This window comes from Monodelphis domestica, chromosome 8 (assembly GCF_027887165.1).
Source record: "Monodelphis domestica isolate mMonDom1 chromosome 8, mMonDom1.pri, whole genome shotgun sequence".
In the NCBI taxonomy this organism is placed as follows: Eukaryota; Metazoa; Chordata; class Mammalia; order Didelphimorphia; family Didelphidae; genus Monodelphis; species Monodelphis domestica.
In genome coordinates, this window is record NC_077234.1 from 36,551,832 (window position 1) to 36,577,229 (window position 25,398).

The 25,398-nt window shown below is 35.3% G+C and overlaps 1 protein-coding gene across 13 annotated transcripts in view; it reads left to right on the forward strand.

Annotated features, from left to right (window-relative positions):
* Window positions 1–25,158, forward strand: part of NLGN1 (neuroligin 1) — a 1,017,320-nt gene extending 992,162 nt beyond the window's left edge. For 7 of the 13 annotated variants that reach the window (XM_056806783.1, XM_007501938.3, XM_056806791.1 and 4 more), the window contains 3 exons: window positions 12,752–12,964; window positions 17,733–18,522; window positions 19,510–25,158. In XM_056806783.1, coding sequence (XP_056662761.1) covers window positions 12,752–12,964; window positions 17,733–18,522; window positions 19,510–20,332 — 1,826 coding nt within the window. In that variant the 3' untranslated portion in view covers window positions 20,333–25,158. 13 annotated transcript variants of the gene reach the window in all.
* Window positions 25,159–25,398: the final 240 nt, after the last annotated feature.

The window sequence follows — 25,398 nt, forward strand, 5'->3', positions numbered from 1 at the left end:
AGATGATCTTCTTCCACAACATGACCAATGGAAGTACATTTTGCATGTTCATACATGTATAGCCTAGATCAAATTGCTCCTTGTCTCATGAGGGAAGAAAGGGAAGGAGGGAGAGAATTTGGAACTCAAAATTTTAGAAAATGAGTATTAAAAATTATCTTTTTATATATTTAGAAAAATAAAATATTATATTAAAATATATTATTTCATAGATATAGAACTTGAAAGGACCTAACAGTGCTTCAAGTATAATCACTTTGTTTGACAGATGAAGAGCTGAGGGTCTGAGGGAAAGGATCCCAAGTCACATAGAAAGTAAGTGACAAAGGCATGATTCCAACGCTATATCTCTGGCTATCTGTTCTCTGGTTACCATAACCATGGTCTTTAGGGCTTCAGGCAGCAAGTCTAACTTGTTTTCCAGTGGTATATATTTCACTGTTTTAATTTGACAATGAAAAAAAGTCCTCCCATGGAGCCAAAAGTATCATTTCATTCATCTTTTCAATATCCAGTGGCGCCATTGTGAAACAGCTAATTAAGACCTATTCTGGATCTCTTTGGCATTAGTAAATAGGATTACCTGGGGCTAGCTGCTGGTACAGTTTCACTGGTTGGAAAAAATGAGCTGTTTGCCTGAGGGTATTTCTGGTCCCATTCCTCCCCCATAGGGGTGTTTTGGATGCTTAGCAGCTGTACTAAAATCCATACCATATGGCACAAATATAGGGTTCATCAACCTAACCTTTAAGAATTGCCAGTGGAAAGTCCTTCAGAGAAGATTCAAAATATTATTAAAATGAATGGGGAATAAAACCTGGCAAATATACAAAATGAAGTTCCCAAGCTCTTTAGACCTTGGATTAGCATAATAGAGTTTAATGTCATTTAAAAAGACACTGGTGCTTTCAACATTTCTTAGCAGAGAATTTTCTTCTCTTTTCCTTTGGTCCAGAAGTCAATTAAATTAACTCATTCATTCATTCATTCATTCATTTATTCAATAATCATCTCATTGTTGCTGGCACAGTGATGGTCATTGGGAATAAAAAGCCAAAATTTAAAAAGACCCTGCCCTCAAATAGCTTATGCTCTAATGAAACATTGTAAAATAATTGATTTTCCTTTCTTTATTGATTTTATGATAGACTGTCATTTCATTGTTGTATATTGAAATAAACACAGTAATTTGGCATCAATTTAATCCTAAAGCAACTAGGGAAACCAAGAACTTGATTTTCTTAATAGTATATCCCTGATGTTGGAAGAATAGGTTGGTTTTCTTGTATTAGTAAACTTGCATTCTTGAGTTGTGAGTGTTGGGTGTAATTTGATTTCTATGGTTTTACTTTACAGTTCATTCATGAATAAAAATGTACACTTTCTTGTAAAAAACACCATTTAAAATGATGCTCAAAAATAATTGTCACTATTTTGTAAACCTTCAAGAGCCACAAGTTCTTTGGAATATGAGTTATTATTATTGGAGAGAAATCAGTGAACTTATATTGGCCAAAGCTAAGGAAAAATAAAATCACTATTAATATATATAAAGCCAAACTATTTTTAAAAAGTGATAGTAGATGAGGTGCTAGAATTGGCACTTGATGTAGTGGAAAGAGAATTGGACTTAGAGGACTTAGAGACTTATGGGCTCAAATCCTGGTGATCTCATTTATTATCTATGTGACTGCACCAGTCATAACCCTACTCTGGATTTTAGCTCATCTTATAAATGGGCTTGGTTTTTTATATTCTTTCCAGCTCTAAATCTATGAGACCTGACTTCCCAGTTCATTCCCTTATGATCCTCAGAAAGGCCCTGATTCTTCTATTGTCTCAAGGAATCTAAAGAATTTTGGTATAAGAACTTCCCAAACTGTCAAACTCACAGGTCATTGGCATGTCGACAAAATAGCTGGTATTTGCAGAGTTAATATAGATATTATTATGATAGATAAGTAGATGATAGATAGACAGACAGACAGATAGATAGATAGATGGATAATTGAAATGACTAGTGTGCGTTCATTATCATAAAAAAAACTCTTGGACATCAAACTCCTCAATCTTATTCTCATTATTGTCATAAATCCTGTGATTTTAGGGTTATAAACAATGCCTAATAAGAAAACTCCCTATACTGTACTGATGAGGAAACTCCCTATGCTAACAAGTAAACTCCCCAAACAAATAAGGAAACTCTGTATTCCAAGGAGGAAACAAGCTATACCAATAAGGAAACTCCCTATACTATTGCAGGAAATCTATACAAATGAGGAAACTCCCAGTATCAGTTCAAATCATTTTCTGCTCTACAAATGACAATCTTAGAGAATTTCCTGGGACCATGGGATATTAAAAGGGAAACAAAAAATGCTTAAGATCCTGTCCTAAAGTAATGTAACTTCTCTGAGGGCAATAATTGTTTCATTTTTGTCTTTTGATTTCCATCGCCTAGCACAGTGTCATACATGGTAGGGATACTTTAAGAGTTGCAAGACTGAATTAAGTTAAAAAGTTTTGGTAATTCTGAAAGTCTTCTCTAAACTTGGGGCATTTCAGAGGCTATTTGGTGTAGTGGAATAAGAACTGATTGGAATAATACGATATGAGTTTGAATCCCAGCACTGCAACTTATTCCCTCTGTGACAATACCTGTGTGTCAAGTATCTCCATCTCTGAGCTTCATTTTTCTCATCTATAAAATGGAGTTCTTTGGCAGTCTGGCAAAATCTATGGACCCTTTCCCAGAATAATAGCGGTTGCCTACATTTGTGATCAAAAGAGATACTAAATTTCAGTTAGAGCTTAGTAAAAAAAAATATGAATGCAATTTTTTGTTTTATCTCCTCCAAGTTCATTGTCCCCCTGAGATCTATCCATTGGCCAGTCTTCAGTTTAAGGGGCCTGGAATGAAGAGAAAAGAAGCTTATGGATAAACAAATAGAAAGTATGTACAAACTTCAAGACATGGAGAGACGCCTGACAACTTAGGAGAGTTGACAGAACAATATTAGGAAAGACCTCCTGTGGTTTGAACTGAGCATAGGAAGAGGTTAGGGATAATATTTTGTAGAGGTGAGGAGGAAAAGCATTCAGGGCATGGGGTGGGGGGAACATGGGGGCAAACTGGATTAGATACCACAAGCAATTTATCTAAGCTTCCCATCTCCCTCAGTGGCTAGCACCTGTGCTCTACACATAGTAGGTACTTAGTCATTTTGCTGAGTTGCCTGAATTGTGAGCCCCAGATACAAAAATACTCGAGTCCTCTAACTTTTAATCAACTTTGAAGGGTATTTGTTATGACTCAAAAAAAAAAAAAAAGCCTCCAGAGATTCTGGTAAATGTAAAGAACCTGGTCGTATTTGTCATCGCTGACTGCTTAGAATTCAGATGGAGCAGTCAGTGGGCTTTATGGCACTGGCAGCCCCGCTGTGAATGCTGAAGTCGATGTGACACTCATTAAAGGAAGGCTATTGTGCCTCGCTTTGCTGATCACTGCTTATTATAGAAGAGTTAGCACATCCATAATATTAGTACCATACAGCGCTCAGGCTAAAGGTTAAAGAAACTTGGAAAAAAAGAGGACAAAACTATATTGAAACAATTATCCTATAAGCGAACAAGCTAGGGTTCGGGGATGTCACCTCCTCCATAGAGCATCTCCATGCCTTGCTAGTTGACCCGCTCATATGCCACATTGGATCAGGTTTCTCTTCCCTGCCAGACTCTAGGCTTGTGAACATCAGGGATTCCTTATTCGGAATCTTGTATACATTTTGCTCAATCCACTTAGGGGACTAGGCAGTTTCCTAAGGGAAAGTAGATGCTAAAGAGTGGTTTTTGCTGTTGTTGTGTGGTTTGGAACAGGAGAAAGTGACAGGTTATACAGAGAAGTTAAGTTCCTTGAGGGCACAAATTGTTTCATTAGTTTCTTTGTATTAACCCAGGCTGGATGCAGGAGGGGCTTAATTACTCTTTGTAGAATCCTCACCTCCCTTTGAAGTTGAATCCTCAACTCGGGTACCATCATCTTGCAGACCGAGACCTTTCCTGATCCTCCCTGTAGATGGTTCTCTCCCCACTCACCATCCCCAAAACACAGCATGACACAAAAGAGAGAAAGCTGGTCTCAGAGTTAGGAAGACCAAGGTTCAGTGACTGCCTGTGGCACATACAAGCTATATGACCTTGAACAAGTCATTTAAACTTTCAGGGTTCTAGGCAAATCACTGAAATGATGAGACACAGAAAAAGTGCAGAATTTATTTTGATCATGAAAGCATCTTGAAAGAGAGGAAAATAATCCTTAGCTCTATGGCCAGAAGACTAAGGTTTGAATCCTGCCTAGAAAACATACAGTCTGTGACTTGGCAATTAACCTCCCTGAGCCTCAGTTTCCTTAACTGTAAAATAATGGGGATGGGCTAGATGACCTTTAGGATCCCCTCTCACTCAAATTTTATGATCATATATGGGGGAATAAATGTTTATGCATATTGATATCAGACTTCCATTTTGATAGCACTTTCTGTTACATTACTTTATTCAACCCTCAAAGGTTCCCTATGAAATAGGTCATGTTAATATTATTATGGTCATATTACAGATGAAGAAACTGCATTTTAAAGAGAGGAAATTATTCACCCATAGTCACAAAGAGAGTAGATGGAAGAACTCAAGCCCTTCCAACTCCGAGGTCCAGACTCCACTGTACTTTTGTCACTTTGTGATATTTTTTTAAATTAATGGATGGTAGTTGTAGTTCTTCAGTATGAAGTCTGCATGTGAATTGCCATAAGCTTGCAAGTAGAAAGGAATAATGTTTTTCTTTCTAATACCATAAAGTCCTAGAGACATATCTTACTTTACAGGTCATCGAGCCCAGCCCCTTCATTTTATAGATAAGGAAATGAGACCCAGAGAAATTAAATGATTTCTCCCCAGGTAGAGAATACAGAGTCCTGATTCTAAGCCCCATTCTTTGACTAAAAATACAGTATTCCTACATCTATTGATGAAATACGCACTTTTAAAATGTTATTTTTTTACTCTTTCAGCAAAATAAATTTCTAAATGTATTTATAATATAAAATACACATGCATATGTATATTTGTAGGTAAATATGCATATTCACACAGGCATAAACATATATGTACATACATATATACATAAATACATATAGGTATACATTTATATATTGCACAGGCTTGTACATATATGTATTATGCATATCTACACATACTTTGTCCCCCAAAGACCACAAAAGGCAAAAACTATATGCAACAGGGTGCTTTGAGGGGAAAAATGTGGGCCAGGAAGATTAGTTTGTCCTGGGTTAATCAAGTAGTCAGTATTAGAGCCAAGACTTGATACCAGGTCTTCTAACCTTGGAACCAATAATATTCCCATTTTCCCAATAGAATTCCTTAGGAATTTTCACTTTATTGAATTCTTTGCCCAATGTCTGGATAACAAATTTGTCCAATCTGTTATAGAAAAGATTCTTAGAATTAATAACATAAAATAAAGGAACTATTTACTTGGAACTAAAAAAAATAAAAAGCAAGTGTTCTTGTTTGAGTATGAAATGGATTATGGTAAGAGAGTCCCTTATGAGTTCAGACTTCTTTTATTTTGCGATCATTGAGATTTTTTGAATTGAGGGAAAAATCTAAAATTTATTTGAGTGATATTTGACATATAATGAGTTTTGCAGAATTATATATAATATATTCATTTTTCTGAAAGCTGAATCCTAAAATCAGTAATGAGTTTGTTGTTGCTCAATTGTGTCCTACTCTTTCTGACCCCATTTGGGATTTTCTTGGCAAAAAAAACTGGACGGTATTTGGCCATTTCCTTCTCCAGCTCATTTGACATACCAGGAAACTAAAGCAAACAGGATTAAGTGATTTGCCTAGAGTAACATAGCTAATAAATGGTTGAGCTCAGATTTGCACTCAGGAAAATGAGTCTTTCTGACTCCATGCCCAGTACTGTATCCTCTGTACTACTTAGCTACCCTTAGCAGTGATTAGACAAAAGTTATGATCACAGATTGGTAGACCGACAGATGAAAGGAATAGTCACAGGGAAGATTTGTGACCCAAGGGGCAGACCATTCCTTCTAGAGTCTAAGACTGAATGGAAAGCATTCTCTTCCTTTCACCCTGTTCTGTGATCACCTCCACAAAATCCATGGTTCACACAAACTCAAAGGATCTTAAGAGTCAATTAATAGTGTGCAGAGATTTTTATTTTTGCTCTTTTTTCTTAGAGGAATTTAAAGTTTCATATCATCTTAAATCCCTTTTGAAATTTAAGAAATATACTTCCTAATAAATAACCTTCCTGAAATCTCTAAAAAAAACACAGTGCTGTCATCAGAACTTTCTCTTGTTCCATGTGTTCTCTGTTTTGAAGCATTTATCATTTTGTTTGTAAGTGCCAACATGAGTCATCTGTTTCCAGGTAACCACTTTGGTATAAAGAGGAAAATTCTCTCCTACATCTTTGTGGTATATGTGACATACTGTGCACTTATAGGGGAAAATAATTTTAAGTGCTCTGGAATATATCTAGAAATTAAATTAAAACAGATATTCAAAACATGTAAAAATATGGCTTTCCATGGACACATTGGCATTTTAAATTCCTGAAGTTTTAGGAGTTATAGCCAATATGAATTCTTCATATATGGCAGTTTCCAAATTCTTTCTTTGGCAACCTGTGAACAATATTCCCATTTTATTGAATATTATGGTTTCCAATCTTGGACTTTCAAAAAAATAGAAAATAATGCTCCATCAATATAGTTTGAAAGATAAGTTCAACCAGTAATTTTTCATATCAATAATATTATCAAAAAACCAAAATCTTAACCAACACTTCTCATATTCCTTGGTGTCCTGCTGCTAGTACACTGGAGGGCAATGTCTATCAGTAACTAAAGAAAATTTAGCACCAAAGATCCACCTTTCCTAATTTCTCTGAGGACTGGCCTAATATCTTCTCTGCCAGGGCACTAGAGTTCCAAACTTATTTATAAAGTCTTTATATTATGACATCTGTTAGTTATCTAATGTAATTTAATGGTGACCTGAGTTTCAGTCCTGTCTCATACACGGTAGAAACTTACTATCCCCCAATTCAATCTCAATCCTGCTAAAAACTTAGTATTTGTGGAAATGTTCCTGTTACTCTAAGGAAATAGATATTGATTTCTCTAAATTCCTCGGTCTTATAAAGAAAGCTGAGAGAGTGGATATGTGGTGTATAAAACCCCCATTTCCTCAAGGTATAAATAATAAGACTCATTGGCAGGAGAACTTGGATTTTCAATCATTAGTTCCTGGAATTATGAAGAATTACTTCGTCCACATTCTCATTTTAGTTATAGATCTGGTTGCTAAATTCCTAGGTGTTGTTACAGTATTCTGTATTTTCACAAACACAATAAATTTTCTAGATTATTTTATGAAGGAATAACCATTTCTGCTTTGGAAAAATGAATCATTGAAAAATACAAACAATAAAAGTCATTGTTTTGACTTTCTGTGATTCTGGCTGAGGGCAAAGAATTACAATGAATTATTTCCTTCAAATTCTCTTTTGTACTTTTCCACCAGCATTACTGTAGCATAACGGTTAGGATGCTAGACCAATGGTTGCTAAGAATGAGATATCAAATCTCCTTGCTAATATTGATTAATTTTGTGAATGAAAATAGGTAAGGAATAACCTTTATAAGCCTTATCTACTGAGTTGTACATGGAATGTAGTCTACTATAATAGACCCAATTCCCACACCAAATAAATCAGAGATCTTTTAAATATGTTCTTTCCCATTTCTTTACATTTTAGCAGTATGTAGAAATTTGAATTAGGAGTTTGTTGTTCTATTGTTTTTTCAGTCATTTCAAGACTTTTCATGACCCCATTTGGTGTTTTCTTGGCAAAGATACTTGAGTGGTTTTCTACTTCCTTCTCCAGATTATTTTTCAGATGAAGAAACTGAGGCAAATAGGATTAAGTGACTTGTAGAAAGTCATTTAGGTAGTAAGTGTCTTGGGCCAGATTTGAACTCAGGAAGATTGAGTTAGGATGCTTGCTTTCCTATGCCTCAGATTCTTCACCTGTAAAATGTGATTAGATGACATGACCTCTCCAGGCCCTTCTACATCTAAAATCAGGCTTTGGGTGTATCAGCATAATGTCTATTCTCATTGCACTCTGTTTTGTAAAATAAGGGAATCCAATAATGATCATTTTTTTCAGGGTATACAATTGTATAATCTAGTGTGAATGAACTTTCAAAAGCTGTCTTGACCTTTAGAGAAAGCCTGAGGTTTGATTTGGGATGGAAAAGATATACACACTGACAGGTTGAAAGACCAATTGAAATTGAAGTAGTATATAGAAAACCAAATGCATTGTAAATATAGTTATCTTAGTAAGCATAACAAATGCAAAATATGCAAAATACCTATGGAGATCACTGAAAGCTCTGTAATTGCAAGAACAGAAGGAAATTCCACTGTAAGACCTCTACCTCCCAAAAGAGATTGTCTTAGTAAATGACTTGGTAAATAAACAGAGTTATTAAAAGCACGTGGAATTTAAGTGACTTCTCTAGGGTCACTCAGCTTGTTAATATAAAAACATCAAGATTTGAACCTTGGAGTCTTCTGACTTCAAGCTGCATACATTCTCCATTTCATGATATTGTCGAGTCCCTTAACCTTCCCAAGGCTCAGCTTTTTTATCTGAAATATGAAGGGTTGGAACTATATGACATTTGTGGTCCTTTCCCAATCTAGATCCATGCTAGGAAATGTGATGCATAAATCATATATTTTAGATTTTATGACATAAAGATGTATCTTTAAAAAAAGGTTTCACTTTTCCATTTCTGTTAATGTGGAAATATTTTAGCTAGTAGGTGTACTTTATAATGGCTGTGTAGAATGCTTGATTGCCATTATAAAGAGCAGTGAGTCACCTAATTGTAGAAACAAGTTTAAATATTACCAAGAGAAATGAGCTTTTGCCTGAAGGCTTAGGAATAATTAGAAAATGAGGGCAGCACCTTTATCCTGGATATGACTAATGCAACATAACTCTTTTCTTGGTAGAGAGGTGGGGGATTAAGGGTACAGAATACTGCACACAGTAGAAGGCATCATTTCTCTGTCAATCTGTTTATTGTTTTTTTTTATTATTATTACAAAGGAGGGCTTCTATGGGGCCTGAGGGAAGGAGAGATGCTTACATCCAGAAATTATAATTATGAAATCCAGGAAAAATTGTTTCAAAAAGGATTTTGAAACATTTTTTTAAAAGAGTAACTTATTTTTTTTTTTGAGAGAGAAAGAGAAAAGAAAGAGACAGAGACAGAGACTGAGGCTGGTGCTTTAAGATAAGTGAATTTATAAAATATATCTTCAAAGAACTTGAAAAGGCTTCTTCCTAATTTTTCAAAGGTTCATCTACTTCTAACTTCATACTTTAAAAGTCTTTTTATGTCACCGTGAACAATCAAAAGCTCTCAAAAGAATCTCCTTTGTGTCTTGAATTTCCTAGGCAAATAACTTTGTTTTACCCATTTAATGAAAGTCTTTAGGCAAGACATTAAACAGGAAGTTGGAAGGATTGGGCATTCGAAGCAGAAAGTGTGTGTGTCTAATTTAGAGCACTTGAGCGTATCATTGCTCTTCATCCGCAGGTTTACCTTGTAAACTGGCTTTCAATGGTAGCACCAAAGATGGGACTATGTATTAACAGAAGATGCTGGGATAAGTGCTTAGAATCCTTGTGTCTGTTTCCTATTGGGGTATGAGATAGCTGTGGGACCTTGGGTAAGCCCCTTCCTCCCTTTGGGTCTCAGAGAGATACAGTGTACTCTAAAGCATCAATTAAAAATTTCAAAGCCCAAGAATGCAGAGAATTGGAAAAAAGGGCAGAGTTCTACTTATGATTTTAACTAAAACTGATTCAGGGGAACCCCTAGCAAATTTGAATCACAGTGATGGACCTATTCCTAGCAAATCTTGCCTCATAGCTTTTGCTTTTTGTCCTGATTTTTCCAGGTGAAATTCATGTAAATGCTCTGACCCTTTCTGATTTTTATTGCTGTGAAGGAATAAATAGAGGTTCATAATACATCTATGATATTATGACAGGTAGGGGGAAGAGCATCTAGCATGGTGAATTTAGAATAAGGAAGACTTGAGTTTACATTCTTCTTCAGAAATATAATAGCTTCATAACAATGGACAAATAAATCATCACTTGACTTGCCTTAGTTTCTTTCTCTGTATAATCATAGTACCTACCTCTTTTGATGGTTGTGAGATTTCCTCTGTAAAGTTAATTACAAACCTTATAGTGCTATATATAACTCATGGATATTATTGTGGACACTAAAATTTTTGATGGATATTAATAATCTACTCCCTAGAGATCCTCCAAAGAAGGGCAACCAAAATATTCAAAGCCCTCATCCTTGCCACAGGAAAATAAGTTGATGGAACAAGTGATGTTTAGTCTGGGAAAGAAAAGTTGTAGCAAGCAAGAAAGAGATAGCTATGATAGTGGCTGTCTTCAAGTATTTGAAGGGCTGCCACAGAGAAGGAAATCAGGATTCCACTTGATCTCCTTGACTGTAGAAGTGAAATGAAAAGAAATATGTAGAAGGTGTAAAAAAATTAGATTTCAAATAATTAGAGCTACCCCAAAGTACCAATGTGGTTCCCCTTCGATTGAGATTTTCAAACAAGGGCTAGATCTGTACCTGGGGATTTTAGAGAAGGGATTCTCAAGCAGGCACAAGTTGGAATAGATACAGAGAAAATATTCAAAATTGGGATGGATATATATCTTCCAAAGAAAGATTCCAAGGATCTGGTGGAGGAGGTTATGATTCTGATTGCCATATGCAAGGTTTGGAGGTAGAAATTTACAGTGGAGTCCTAGATCTAAACTAAATAATATAAAAGCATATCTATTGGACTTTTGTATGCTTGGAACAGAATCCAAACTTCCTGGGACATGGTGAAGCATCAGAAAGATAAGGATGATGGTCAGAATGTCCCTATGGATAATACAATAAAATAAAAACAATGACTCTACTACTGTAAGAATGAATGTTCACTTATTAAGTGACTTATAGTGTTGCATTCCTATACTCTAATATTATCTGTCTTGTCATCCCATCTTGAGTCAAAGCGAGTGGTTAGCCAAAATCATTTAGGAGCTTGGGTAATGAGCTAAAGAATTTAGGACCTCTTAGCATTAGGACAAGACAATATTCAGTTCTGAATTGTCTGGCTTGAGTACTCCATTTACGAGGCGTTGACTTCATTTATAATAAATTCTTAGGCTCTTTCCATGATTCTCTCAGAATCAGCATAGTGTCCTGGATTGAATTCTGGGCTTAGAGTCAAAAATGCTGATATGTAAATTCCACCTCTCATACTCATTGGATAAGTGACCCTAGGCAAGTCGCTCTGTTTCTCAGGCTACCATTGAAGAAATCAGTTCTAAACTTCCAAAAGGTTACAATCTGTTAGTGGAGTGTTGGCCCCCATTAGAAGTCTTCCAGCAGAAATTTAATAGCCATTCGTGTATTTGAAAGCAAGAATTCCTTTCATGAATGGGTTGGTCTGGATGGCAGCTGCAGTTCCTTCTAACTCATAAATTCTGTGATTCTAGGATGGTGTAATCATGTTAGAACTTTCCTGTGCTGAAAAAAAAATCATGGATCTTTTGAAGATTTATATATGATACCACTGGACAAGCCTGGTCTTACTGCCTTGCTCCATAATTATATGATTCTTCATTAAAAGGACATCTTTAAGTTTAAATAAATGAATCCCATCACCACAGCTGGCTATAATCTTCAACATTATTTGACTGCAAAGCATTTCCAAAAAAAGAGATGATACTACAAAACTCCAATGAATCTGTAATCTCATCCTTGCAATGATACATATCATCATCTATCCATGTCTACCCATGGACTTTTGTACATTCCTTTCAAAATTAACTAAAAGAAGCAACCCCAAAAGGATGGGAGAAGGCCTTCCTTGCTTTCTCCTGACATCAAAGGCATTCTAATCTATCACACAGATTCCATTAGTTATTCCTAATCTCCCTACCTCACCAACTAATGCAAGGATAATTCTTTGAGGCAGAGTGGATAAAGTTGTGGATCTGGAGTTAAGATATACCTGAGGACAAAAATCCAGCATCAGATACTTATTGTGTGATACTAAGCAAGTCACTTAACCTATTTGCCTCAGTTTCCTCATCTGTAAAATGATAGCACCTATCCTTCAGAGTTGTTATGAGGATCATAATATATAGGGAGAGTACTTGGCATAGTTCCTGGAACACAGTGGGCACTATATAAATGTTAGCTATTGTTATTTAGATTTAAAGGACTCTTATCCAAATCCCTGCCCTTAGTTGTTTTGAGGAAGTCTTTTAGTCTTTGAGCTTCAGTTTACTTATATGAAAAAGTTAACTAAATGAATTGCAGTCCTTTCTAGCTCTAAATTTATGACCCTTTAATTTTCAGAGGGTAATATATATGACTTTAATTTTATTCCACTACTTTGTATTTATCTGTTGATAATCTATAGCAGAAACAAAACAAAAAAACAAAACAAAACAGTAAAATATAGATGTGAACTCAATAGAATCCTCTAAAGGTTTTTCTCCTTTTTATATTTTTTTCAGGTTTCTTGAGTACTGGAGATCAAGCAGCAAAAGGGAATTATGGACTTCTGGATCTAATACAGGCTCTAAGATGGACTAGTGAGAACATTGGATTCTTTGGTGGTGACCCTTTGAGAATCACCGTTTTTGGATCTGGCGCTGGGGGGTCATGTGTCAACCTGCTGACTTTATCCCATTATTCTGAAGGTAACCGTTGGAGCAATTCAACCAAAGGTATTATGCCGGTTGCAAATTTTGACAATTTTGGTGTCTGCATGCCGCCACCATTGGTATTCTGTGATGCTATGTATCTACTTCTCTGTTCATACTGAATGTGAAATAGAGTTCACTAACAGTCAGACCTATGATCAATATATTCTCCAGTTTTTCTATGCATGAAATTTCAGGTGTCAAACACTTTTCTCCTGTCTTCTGCAGAGCTTAGAAAAGAGACTCTTAGATGGATTCCAAATGACATTAGTCTAGTCATCATTCCGCTTCTACTTCTTACCCCAGCAAAGGATGCCTTTTAGGGAAATCTGAATAGAAAATTCCCTCTTTTGTTACCAAATCCAACAAATGTAGGCAGGATTTTAAGGAAATAAGAATCATTTTAAAGAATCTACATTAATGGAAGCTCAGAGGCCTCCAACACATTGGATAGCCCCCTTGTGGTAAACCTCTGGGAGAACATTTACAAGAATTACAAAGGATAACAAGGCATGGATGGGATACAATCTACACCTTTAGAGGAAACTCCTAACTCAATGAAATAATGGATCTACCGAAATGTTTGAGATACTTAGTATTCTCTCTTTTTTTTTACACATAAAGGTCAAAATTAGATACTAAATAGTCTGTCTGAATTCAGATGCCTTTCACTTCTCATCCAAGAAGAGAATGTCTGATTATTTTGCATGCATGATCCAAAATTGTCAAAGCATCCAGGTTATAAGGGGAACTTTTTTTCCCACATACACACATTTTATTTTATAGTTTTCCTATTTTCAATTCCAAGAATGCTTCCTTTTCCCCTTTGATGTATGTAGAAGACAGGGAACATGAAATATCCTTGCAACATTTTCCCCTTCTATCAACAGCTCTTACCCACCCTTTTCTTTTTAAATAAAGTTTATTGACAGTCCAATCACATTATCATTTAATGATTTTTTTTTTCCATTTTACCATCACTGCAAACCCAACCTACATCTAATTGGTCTCATTTGAAATTTAAGAGAACACAAAGAAGAATATTGTTGATGAAATCTCCCTCCATTCCTTCTCATTCATTCTATGCTTCTCTCTCACCCATACAACACATAAATCTATATACAACCACAAACATTATAAATCATATTATATATGAATATATATAAATAATTATGTTATTTTACATATGCATGTAAGTCATCTAGGAGGCCCAATAGATAGATTGCTGGAGGGTCTGTAGTGAGGAAGACTAATCTTCCTGAATTCAAATCTTGACTCAACCTCTTACTATCTGAGTGACCTTGGACAAGTTATTTTCCTCATCAATAAAATGAGCTGGAGAGGGAACTGGCAAACCACTCTGGTATCTTTACCAATAAAACCCCAAATGGGGTCACAAAAAAGTTGCACACAACTGAAACAATTCAAAAACAACATAGTTGCATAGACATAAATATGTACAAAGGGAGAATAAGATAAGAATATTTAAATGTGTACTATAACTCTTCTAAATTATAAAGTCTTATTAAGCAAAGACCCAACAAGTTATGCTGGGTTTAATTTATGAAGCATTTTTATTTGTAAAACTAAAGTTTATGTGAGAGGAGACAGAATATCTATTTGTGTGGTAACACAAGTTTTCTCATATGGAATTATAGAAAGGTAACTTGTCATCAACTAAATGTATGTGTTCATTGAATTGTCTATTGTTTGAGCTGTAATTTGTTCATATGTTTTATGTACAATCCTTTATTGGGATGTCATTTAGGGGTGTCAGCACCTAATAGAAATTCTGAATATTATTACAGGTTTCTGTCTGTAATAAGATGGTGTCTTCCTAAAGAAAGAATTTCCTCTTCAGAAAATGTGTTTTTCTAGACCATACTAAACCTGTTACTGCATTTAAATATGGGAATAATTCCTCAAATTTGGCATTATTTGACTTTAAAAATTATTTTCCAATTTTCCTGCTAGAATTAAAGAGGTTACTAAAGATAACTCAATCCATTAAAAGTAAAACTTAAAATTAAAGTAGAAAAAAAGAGATCCAAATTAAGGTGCAGTGTTAGCTTTCTATTCCAACTCTCATATGTCTAAATGACTTGAACAAGAATTATTTAAGTACTCCATATAACAATATAATGTTTGTCAAGGTATTCTTTGTGACTTAGTACATTCTAGTAAACAGTCTTATTCTTGGAATATTCCTTAGTACTATCCTTATACTCAGAGAACAAAAATGGGTTTTAAGCAACATACCACCTTGTTAAAAAAAATGGCTTGCTATATAATATACCCCATTCTACTGATGGTCAAATCATGTACGCATTAAATGAAATGTGTATTTTCATTATAAAACCAAGAGGCTACAAAATAAATGTATCATTGCCCCCAAAATAAACTATTATGAGGTCCTATTAAAATTATATTCTTAATAGTAATTGAATATTATATTCCATGTTTTCCTTTTGTATAAGATTTTCTCACCCTCTGTTAAGAGAGAATGACATAAAATAATGTCAAACCAACTCTCATAATGTAAGAGACATCACAAATTTGGATGATATCAAAACCATATTTCTATTATATATGGTCTATTGAGATTTTCACATTAAAAAACTTGATCTTAACCAATAGGGGTTCAAAAATACTCAATACTATTACTCAAGAATATTTCAGCATTTGAAAATCAACACCATTCATTTTTTGAGAATTTTTGTAATTCCTTTGCACAAATTAATTTGTACCAAAAATAACTTAATTTGGAGTAGCTGATGCTGTAGAACGTTTGTCTTTTCATATTACTCCTTTGGTATGATATAGTGGAGAGAACAGATTTAGGGCTGACCAGAATCAAAATACAGGGTTCAAATAATGGATTGGTTACTTTGTATCTATTTGATCTTGGATAAAACACTCATATCTCTCGGGCCTCAGTTTATTCATCTGTACAAGTTAGGAGCCAGTTTAGATGGATTAGAGACCTCGTGGGCCCCTTCAAGATCTGAATCTATGAACTTTCTGATTCAAAATCTATATCAAGTTGAAATGGGTTCAATCACAGGCATATCCCAAAGGACATTAATCCATCCAATATTCCACATTTTGTCTTCAACTATATCACATCAAAAAATTCCCATAATCAATGAACCTCATGAAATACCCAATCTGAAAGGCTCTGCTTCCTGTTCCTTATTCCCAAACAGAATCAATATCAATATCTCTGAGCCATTCAAATCTGCTCCTGAACAGCAAACTATACCCACTTAATATTATTTTATCCATTATCTTACTTTTTTGCATTGTCAATTCACTATGTTAATTTAATTTTGCTCTAATCCAACAAAGCATTTGTTAAGTAGCTAATATGTCTAAGTGTAACAAAAACAAATGTTAAAAAGAAATTGTCACTACACTCAAGGAACCTACCTTGTACTTGAATTTAATTAAAATTAATTAAAATAATAAATAAAATAATAAAATAAAATTAATTAAAAATAAGCATCGATAGTATAAAAGTCCAGGCACTACCACTCAGTGGCAGGGTAAACTTAAAGATTTCAGGAAACCTAAATAAACTTAGATAGTTTCCTTATGATTTTTTAAAAAATAAACATCAAAATACATTTTAGAATTTTGATTTATTTCTGTTTTGAAAATTATATTTCTGAAAGGTTGGTTTTGATTTTAGCTTTGATTCTTTTTTACTCTTGTGAAGTTATCAGCTCATTTGTATATTTGAATAATTGAGAATTGTATCAAATAACCACATCAGAAGACAATATTTGGATTATTATGTAAAATGTACTTTTTGCTTTTCCTGGAAAATATATGATCTTAAATTATATTTTAAGCTGGGACTTCATTAGAAAAGATCCTAGCAGCTAGATACATCCCATTAGGGATTTTGAGTACTATGTAACCTTTAACTAATGTTTCATAATCCTTAAATGCAAGCAATTGAAAAACAGTATATATGAAACACTTCCCAATCTTCACTTTAAAAAATAGTTTACACCCAAGAGACTGGAATGTAGAATCACCTTTGTGAAATCAGTGGTCTTGGTTATAACATAGTCAAAACATCCTGGCAACACAGATTACTCTGAGTGATAAAAATTTAGCTTACTATGTCCAAGATGTGTGATTAAAAAGAGTCTGCCTGAAGCATTCTGTTGGATGTACCTCCGAGACTAGGAAGGAAAATCCCTCCTGAAGCCATAAGTTTACTCAAAGGTATAGCCCCACACCCAAACTCAACCTTCCTATACAGGTAAAATTTTATTTTAAAAAGAGTTTTGGAGAAGGAAAAGAAGCCATGAGAGGTACCCAAAAGGACAAAAGTTAGCCAGATGTTGTGTGTTGTCAGGAAAGTAATACCTCTGCCACCCACTTTGCCTTGACTTTGCTTGGCTGAGAGGGTTTTGTACAGATTGGAAAATGGATAACTGTCCTAGAAAAGCACCACATCTGTTCGTTTTCCTCCTCTTGTTCCCAACCTCCTTGATCTCTGTAGAGTTCTCCTGGTCCACCCCCCAACCTTACCCCTCCAAAAAAATGGGTGACTCTCTCAAGGGGTATCACCTATTTGAGCGCATCCTAGGAAGGACTTTATGTCCCTCTTTTAATCTAACAACATGTCCACTGAGGAAATACTGGAGATTTGGGAGAAGTATTATATTTGCTCTTGACTCCTATGAAAGACAGGATGCTATTTTATCAGCCATTGTTTTACCATAACTTTTCAAAGTGTTTGAAGGTCATCTTAGTCTTCTTTGTTATTTTCTCATAGGACTCTTTCAACGGGCAATAGCTCAAAGTGGAACAGCTCTCTCCAGCTGGGCTGTTAGCTTCCAGCCTGCAAAATATGCCAGGATGTTGGCTACAAAAGTTGGCTGCAACATGTCTGATACTGTAGAGCTAGTTGAATGTCTACAGAAGAAGCCTTATAAAGAACTTATTGACCAAGATATCCAACCAGCTCGATACCACATAGCCTTTGGACCAGTAATTGATGGTGATGTCATACCAGACGACCCTCAAATATTGATGGAGCAAGGAGAATTCCTCAACTATGATATAATGTTGGGTGTTAACCAAGGGGAAGGATTAAAATTTGTAGAAAATATAGTAGATAGCGAAGATGGAATTTCAGCTAGTGATTTTGACTTTGCTGTCTCCAATTTTGTTGATAATTTATATGGATACCCTGAAGGCAAAGATGTTTTGAGGGAGACTATTAAATTTATGTATACAGACTGGGCAGACCGACATAATCCTGAGACTAGGCGGAAGACCCTGTTGGCTTTATTTACTGATCATCAGTGGGTGGCACCAGCAGTGGCCACAGCAGACCTTCATTCAAACTTTGGTTCACCTACATACTTCTATGCCTTCTACCATCATTGCCAAACAGATCAAGTTCCAGCTTGGGCTGATGCAGCTCATGGAGATGAGGTTCCTTATGTGTTGGGAATCCCCATGATTGGTCCAACAGAGTTGTTTCCTTGTAATTTCTCTAAAAATGATGTGATGCTGAGTGCAGTGGTGATGACTTATTGGACAAATTTTGCCAAAACTGGGTAAGTACCATGCCAAAGGATGAGGTTAAATCTTAACTTAATGGCAACATCATCTTTTTTTAATATTTAAGAATAAATGATGTTCTTTTTAGCAAAAGGAGAAGAAAATCCATATAGTGATATACTCGTGAATGTAGCCAAACAGGGTTTAATTGGTATTTAAAATGGAAAGAAGGCATAGCTAGGTGGCTGAATGGATAGAGAGCCAGGCCCAAAGATGGGGCATCCTGGATTTACATCTGATCTCAGATACTTCCTATCTGTGTGACCCTGGGAAAGTCACTTAACCCCAATTGCCGACCCCTTATCACTCTTCTACCTTGGAATTGATACTTAATACTGATTCTAAGACAGAAGGTAAGGGTTTTGTTTTTTTTCTTAATGTGGGGAAAAATAACATTTTCCTTTTTTCCCTTTTCAGTACAATTTTTAAGAATCATAATGGATAAAGAAAACACTTTCCCTTAGAAAACACAAATTACTCCATTTTGAAAGACATTGCAGGTACATTCAATCTACTAGACTAATTGCAATTTTGTAGTTCCCATTTTAAAACCCAATATGAAATAATGATTGAATTACAAGTGAAAAAATAAAAACTTGTTATATTGTTACTTGTTCTCAGGAAGACATGAGACTACTCCAAAATGAATTTAAGTATCTAGATGCTTATTTTATGTAAAGTATTTATTGCCCAAGCCAACATGTCGCTGGCCCTTGGATTTCCACTTTTCCTAATAGAATATAAGATTCTTGAGGAAAGAGAGTCTTTCATTGTATTTAAGTGCCTGGACACATAAAAGTAGTAACATAATAAGTGATTACGTTGACTGATATCATTATAAACTCCAAATTTCTATTTCAGATATTGCTTCTAATTGCCTCTGAAATGAGACGCTATCAATCTATCTATTTTTAATATGAACATTGCCTATCCATTTCCCAATTACTTTAAGGTACCCTTTTTCTCTTTTTGTCTTCCCACAGTGATCCAAATCAACCTGTCCCTCAAGACACAAAATTTATCCACACAAAGCCTAACCGTTTTGAAGAGGTAGCATGGACCAGATATTCACAGAAAGATCAACTCTATCTCCATATCGGATTAAAACCAAGAGTGAAGGAGCATTATCGGGCCAATAAGGTGAACCTCTGGCTGGAGCTGGTACCTCATCTGCACAATCTCAATGACATTTCTCAGTATACCTCTACTACAACTAAAGTGCCCTCAACTGATATTACCTTCAGGCCAACGAGGAAGAATTCTGTACCTGTCACGTCAGCCTTTCCTACAGCCAAGCAAGATGATCCCAAGCAGCAACCAAGTCCATTCTCCGTGGATCAACGGGACTACTCCACAGAATTGAGCGTGACCATTGCCGTTGGGGCATCTTTGCTATTCCTCAATATCTTAGCCTTTGCCGCTCTCTACTACAAGAAGGATAAGAGAAGACACGACGTGCATAGGAGATGCAGCCCTCAACGCACGACGACCAATGACCTTACCCACGCACAAGAAGAGGAGATAATGTCCCTCCAAATGAAGCACACAGACTTGGATCATGAATGTGAGTCTATCCATCCACATGAGGTGGTTCTCCGGACCGCCTGTCCCCCAGACTACACACTAGCTATGAGGAGGTCTCCTGACGATGTTCCCTTAATGACCCCCAACACCATCACAATGATTCCCAACACTATACCAGGAATCCAGCCCTTACACACGTTCAACACATTTACTGGAGGACAGAACAATACTCTGCCCCATCCCCACCCCCACCCCCACTCACATTCAACAACCAGGGTATAGCCAGACAAGATGAAACAAACTCTATTTTTTGACGGATTACAGTAAGCAATTACTGGGGATTGCTTGGCTTTCAACCTACAAAGACTTACTATTTAAATAAGGAGGAATATTATGTGAATATACATATCAAGAACTTTTGAGGTTTTGAAAAAAATGAATTGTATATAGTTACACAAATGAACCTAAAAAACTGATCTCGATTGCTTGAAGCAGTTGTTCTGAATGATACTTTTTTCATTCGCATTCAAGTATTAATTTTTTGAAGATTTGAGTTACTTAATGGAATTAGGCATGTGCAACACCAAACAGGAAAGAACTATGACTGAAATTTAAAGAACAAAAAAAATCTATAAATATGCACAAGGGACACACTAATGGAATGTCAGATAATTTTCACCAGTTTTTATTTGGAACTGTTTTCTTGTGTAATCCATATTAACTTATTTGGATAAATACACAAAAACACCAGTGCTGTTAACGGCCTTAGTAGAGCAAGGCTCATGCTGAAACCTGCTGGTCAAACAGCAAAGTGAAGCCTGGCAGGGTCAACATTTTCACATAAGTGCTGTCAGTATAAATTGGTGGGGGATCTAGGAGACTGGGGATTTTTAGCACGATGTGCATGATCATTGATATGCTTGGTGGCTGTGCTGCTGATTAAGCTGCAATTAAAATTCTTCTCATCCCATTGGAGTTTTTTCATAGAAGCTTCCTCCATCAATTGGCAGAATCCAAAGAAGATTTGTAAGGGGGGCAGAAGTTATTGCAATAGGATCATTTAGAGTAGCTTCTGGAATAGAAGGTGTTAGTTATGAAAAGTAGCTGATGAAACTATAGGGATAGGGGTGAACACTCGCTGATAGGAATCCCAGAGAGAAAACAAAACAACTTTCTGTATTTTTAATGTTCTTTTATGTTTTCATCTAAATAATTTATAGACATATTACCCAAATGGGACTTGTGTTGAAGGATTTATAATTTGCCGTGCTTTGGTTAAAACTGTATTTTGTTCCTCTTGGTAAGGTGAAGTGTGTCCAAAGATTTATTTACAATGGTATTTTATGATATAAGGATGCCCCAATATTGCCACTCTGATTACAGCTCTCGATTCTTGATTTACTCATGTTGCATGACAAAATGTTTACTAATACTATTTCGATAAAAAAGTCACATTCCTCCTCACATTTCATATCGTTCTCACTGAAGTCCATTCACCAGAATTTGCTGATGAGATCTCTAGCTAGCATCCAGCGTAGATAGAGAGGTTCGACAAGGAGAGTCACCCAAACTGGAGGGGTTTAGTCATTCCTATATGTGTGATTTTCAGCGATTGTTCTAAGATCACAGGAAACTCTCCATTCCCCCCGTTGTTTACCAGTACCAGTATATCACAGACCTTTCCAAATGTTTGTATATGTAATCAGATGTACATTTATATTAAAAGAAAAAAAATGAGATGGACTTAAGAGCACATCCCTGATAAATACTTTCTCTCTGACCTGTACTATATTTCTATTAGACTAAAGTTATGTGATTTTTTTTTACATTTTTTCAGATTACTAGCAATTTTGATAGTTTGTAAGATAATGCAAAGAACTTTCTCTGACAAACTAACTGCAGTAACAGAAACATTTCTTTTTCAGTTACTCTTTTTCAAGAATGAAAGCTTATTACACACACAAAAAAAAATTGTATACTACTTAATGGAAATTACTTTGTACTTCTTGGCCATGTTCCTGGCCACTGAGTGAAATAAAGATAATCTGGATAATGATTATTATTCCAATGCTAAGAGACCTGAATCTTTGCTCATTAAAGAGCTAAAATGTTCCTTGCTGTTTTGTCATTTTTTAAAAAAAAACCACAAAAGTAATGATGACAGCTTAACGAGTCATCTCACTAGACTAGTTAGGTTTTTGAAGACCACCATGTGACTTCTACGAGTCAATTCAATTCCACAAATATTTAGTGAGTGCTTCCTGGTATAAGAAAAAAACCTGGGTTGGGTGCTGGGTATACAAAGGCTAAAACAATATCATATGAACTCAATGCATAAACAAATTAATAAATATCAAATATATTCAGAGTAATGTAAAGTCACTACAAGAGGGAGAAAGTGTTAGCCACTTGGAGAGGAGCATCAGGAAAGAACTCATTGAAGAGGTAGCAAGCAAGCTGTGCTTTAAGGGATTCTAACAAGGCACAGTTGACTCAAGGGTGGGCACTCTAGAAGATGGAAAGATGCTGGGAGCCAGGCACCTTGAATTCAGTTCCTCATAAAAAGCTGAAGGTGATGAGCTTATCACCCTCAGAAAGTATCAGTGGCATGGGTCCTCTATTGTGCAGATCTCTGTTATTCAAACAAGATAATATGTCCCTAACTACAAATATGATGAAAAAAAAAGTCTCCATTTTTTGGTCATCTGGGAAGAGGTTGATTGAAATAAATGGCTTTTGTGTTGTGGAATGGAAATGGCCTGTTTATAATAGAAGGTGATTAAACTTTCATATAATAGTGGGTGAAAAGTTATCCTTCTAAGAGGATCTATGAGCACTGACAAAGACATTAAACCAGACACTAAAAAATAAAAACCACCATCTTTCACGCTTCCTTTCTTTTTCAATGCTTTCTCAAGCATCGTCACCACCTCCCAAAAAAAATAATGAATCTATCATTAGGATTTTGTGTGTACATTATTCTCTATTTATAAATGAAAGTTTCCAGTAGAAGTATCAAATGGAAAACTGTCTTCAAAATCCAATGGTCTCTGTGCAGTTACTGGCCGTTGTGGTTGTGTGTTTAGACTGTGAACCATCATTGTTAACAAATCAAGAGAATTGTTTGCCATCTGAAATACCGATTCAGAGGAAGAATGCATTTTTCTATGTTCATTATTCAAAAAAATAAAAATTAATGCAAACTTTCAAGACCATAACATGAGATCTGAGTAAATAAGTATGATTTTTTTTGGCGTTTTTTTGTAACTTTGGCAGAACCAAAGTCACATTCTGTAATATTTTAATGGTGGCCACATATCCATTTCTCACCTTCTAGCTACTTGTTAAATTGTATATATTTATGTATCATGTCTGATACCGGTTTTATTTTTTCTTCTTATGGGAAGAAATGATTTCGAATAACAGAACATGATCCTACAGTTTTCTTCTTTTGAAACTTTTGATTTCTGTTGTCCTAAAGTTATCATATTGTACAAGGTAAAGATGACATAAATTTGGCAATTGTTTTTAAAAATCCACATGATTCTGGTATGATGAATAAGACTGCAGATGCTTGGTAATACTGACAGCCATGGATTTTCTGCCAATAAAATGGTGTCCCAATTGAATCAATCATTAAAAATGTTTTTAAAGATGAAACACAATAGGAGAGTAAGGAATATTTTTAATGTTTTCTTTAGCATTCCAATGAATTTGTGAAATCAATGATGAAGATACTCCATCTAATGAAACAGATCAGTATCTCTTACAATATTTTAATTCATTCAATGACAATTTTCACTTGAAATTTAGATTTTTTTCCAAAACAAAGCAGATTGTGAGCAATCACATAATGTACTCAATGTCTTTTTGAATTTATTAACTATGTTGGAGTTTCTGTCCCCTTCCATGGTATCTAGACCTGGAAGGATCTTAGTAGGTCACAGACCAGGAGAAGCTAAATGATTTGACTAAGGTCATGCAGATACTAAGTGCCCAAGGCAGAATTTGAACACAATTTTCCTGACTACACGTATGGCTAGTCCATCAAAAAACCTACTGAGAGCTTACTATGTATGAGGCATTTTGCAAAACTAGAGAACAGAAACCACTCTATACATTACTCCCTGCTGCCTCTCAATGAGACAAGTACAAATAAGCAAGGTTATTTAGAAATGGAATTCAAAATTTAAAAACCAAGAAATACACTGCTTTCATTTCCATCTTTCTTTATTGTATACATTTATTTTTCCAAGTTATTCTAGAAGATTTGTGGAGTTGCTTTAGAAAATTCAGGTGGGAACAGGGAAGAGTCTTTTTTATGTTTTTCTTTGTGTTTTGCTGAATATGCTAATGATGTCAAATCTAGTTTCAAGTAGCTCTGATCCTGAAACAATGACAGGCACATGATTTCATCTGGTCATTTGGGTGCAAAAGCATTGAAATACCCAATATATTACCTTATAGAGTTTGAACTAAAAGTTTGTGATTGGAAGTCTCAGTAAAACAATGGTTTTTCACTTCTTCTTCCTGGTTGAAAATGTCCAGGCTAGTTTTAACATTGCTCTAGCTATATATTTTAATTGGCACATTTTGAAATTAGACAGCTGCAGAACAAGGAACTAAGCCATCTATATGTCAGATCTTTCCTATAAGTAAACAAGATGGGATTATTTGTTTATGCTCCAAAAAAAGCCTTACGTCTCCAATGTTTCCTCTTTTAATGAGTGTACCATTTATATTTATGCTTATATGAAAAACAGTATTCTTGACCAAGTGAAAAGAACCTGAATATGTTATCAGTGTGCTGCAGTTTGAAACACAGTGCTTTGTAGGAATTACTGGAATTCTTTGCCTTGTGATTTTCACTGAAATATTTTCAGAGGCAAAATGGCCAAAAGAATTCATAGGAAGCTGTCAACCATCATGGCGGCTCTTTGATGTTTGTAATTTTGTTTTCTTATGTACTATTAGTTCAAAGTATTGGCCTTCTCCTCCTTTTCCAGTAATTAGTTGTTATAGGCTATCACTTTTTAATGTAAGCGAAAATTAGATAATTTGGTGATACTTGTGAAAACATGCTCCCAAATAAATTCAATTTATGGGCACTTCCCTGCTGAGATTTTGTTATCATTCATCTAATTATCTTGTCAAGCTCTCCCTTGTGACAATTGTTTGGGTTTTTTAGTCAGTAAACTGAGAGATTCTCTAACAACCTTCTAACCTCTTCTGCACTTGATATTATGCCAGTGTATTCTTCACACACCTATCCAAGGTCTCATCAGAAGTTTCCAGTTGATATAAAATCATCAGTGACCCCCTCTTAATCCCTTTTCCTAAGCATTCTG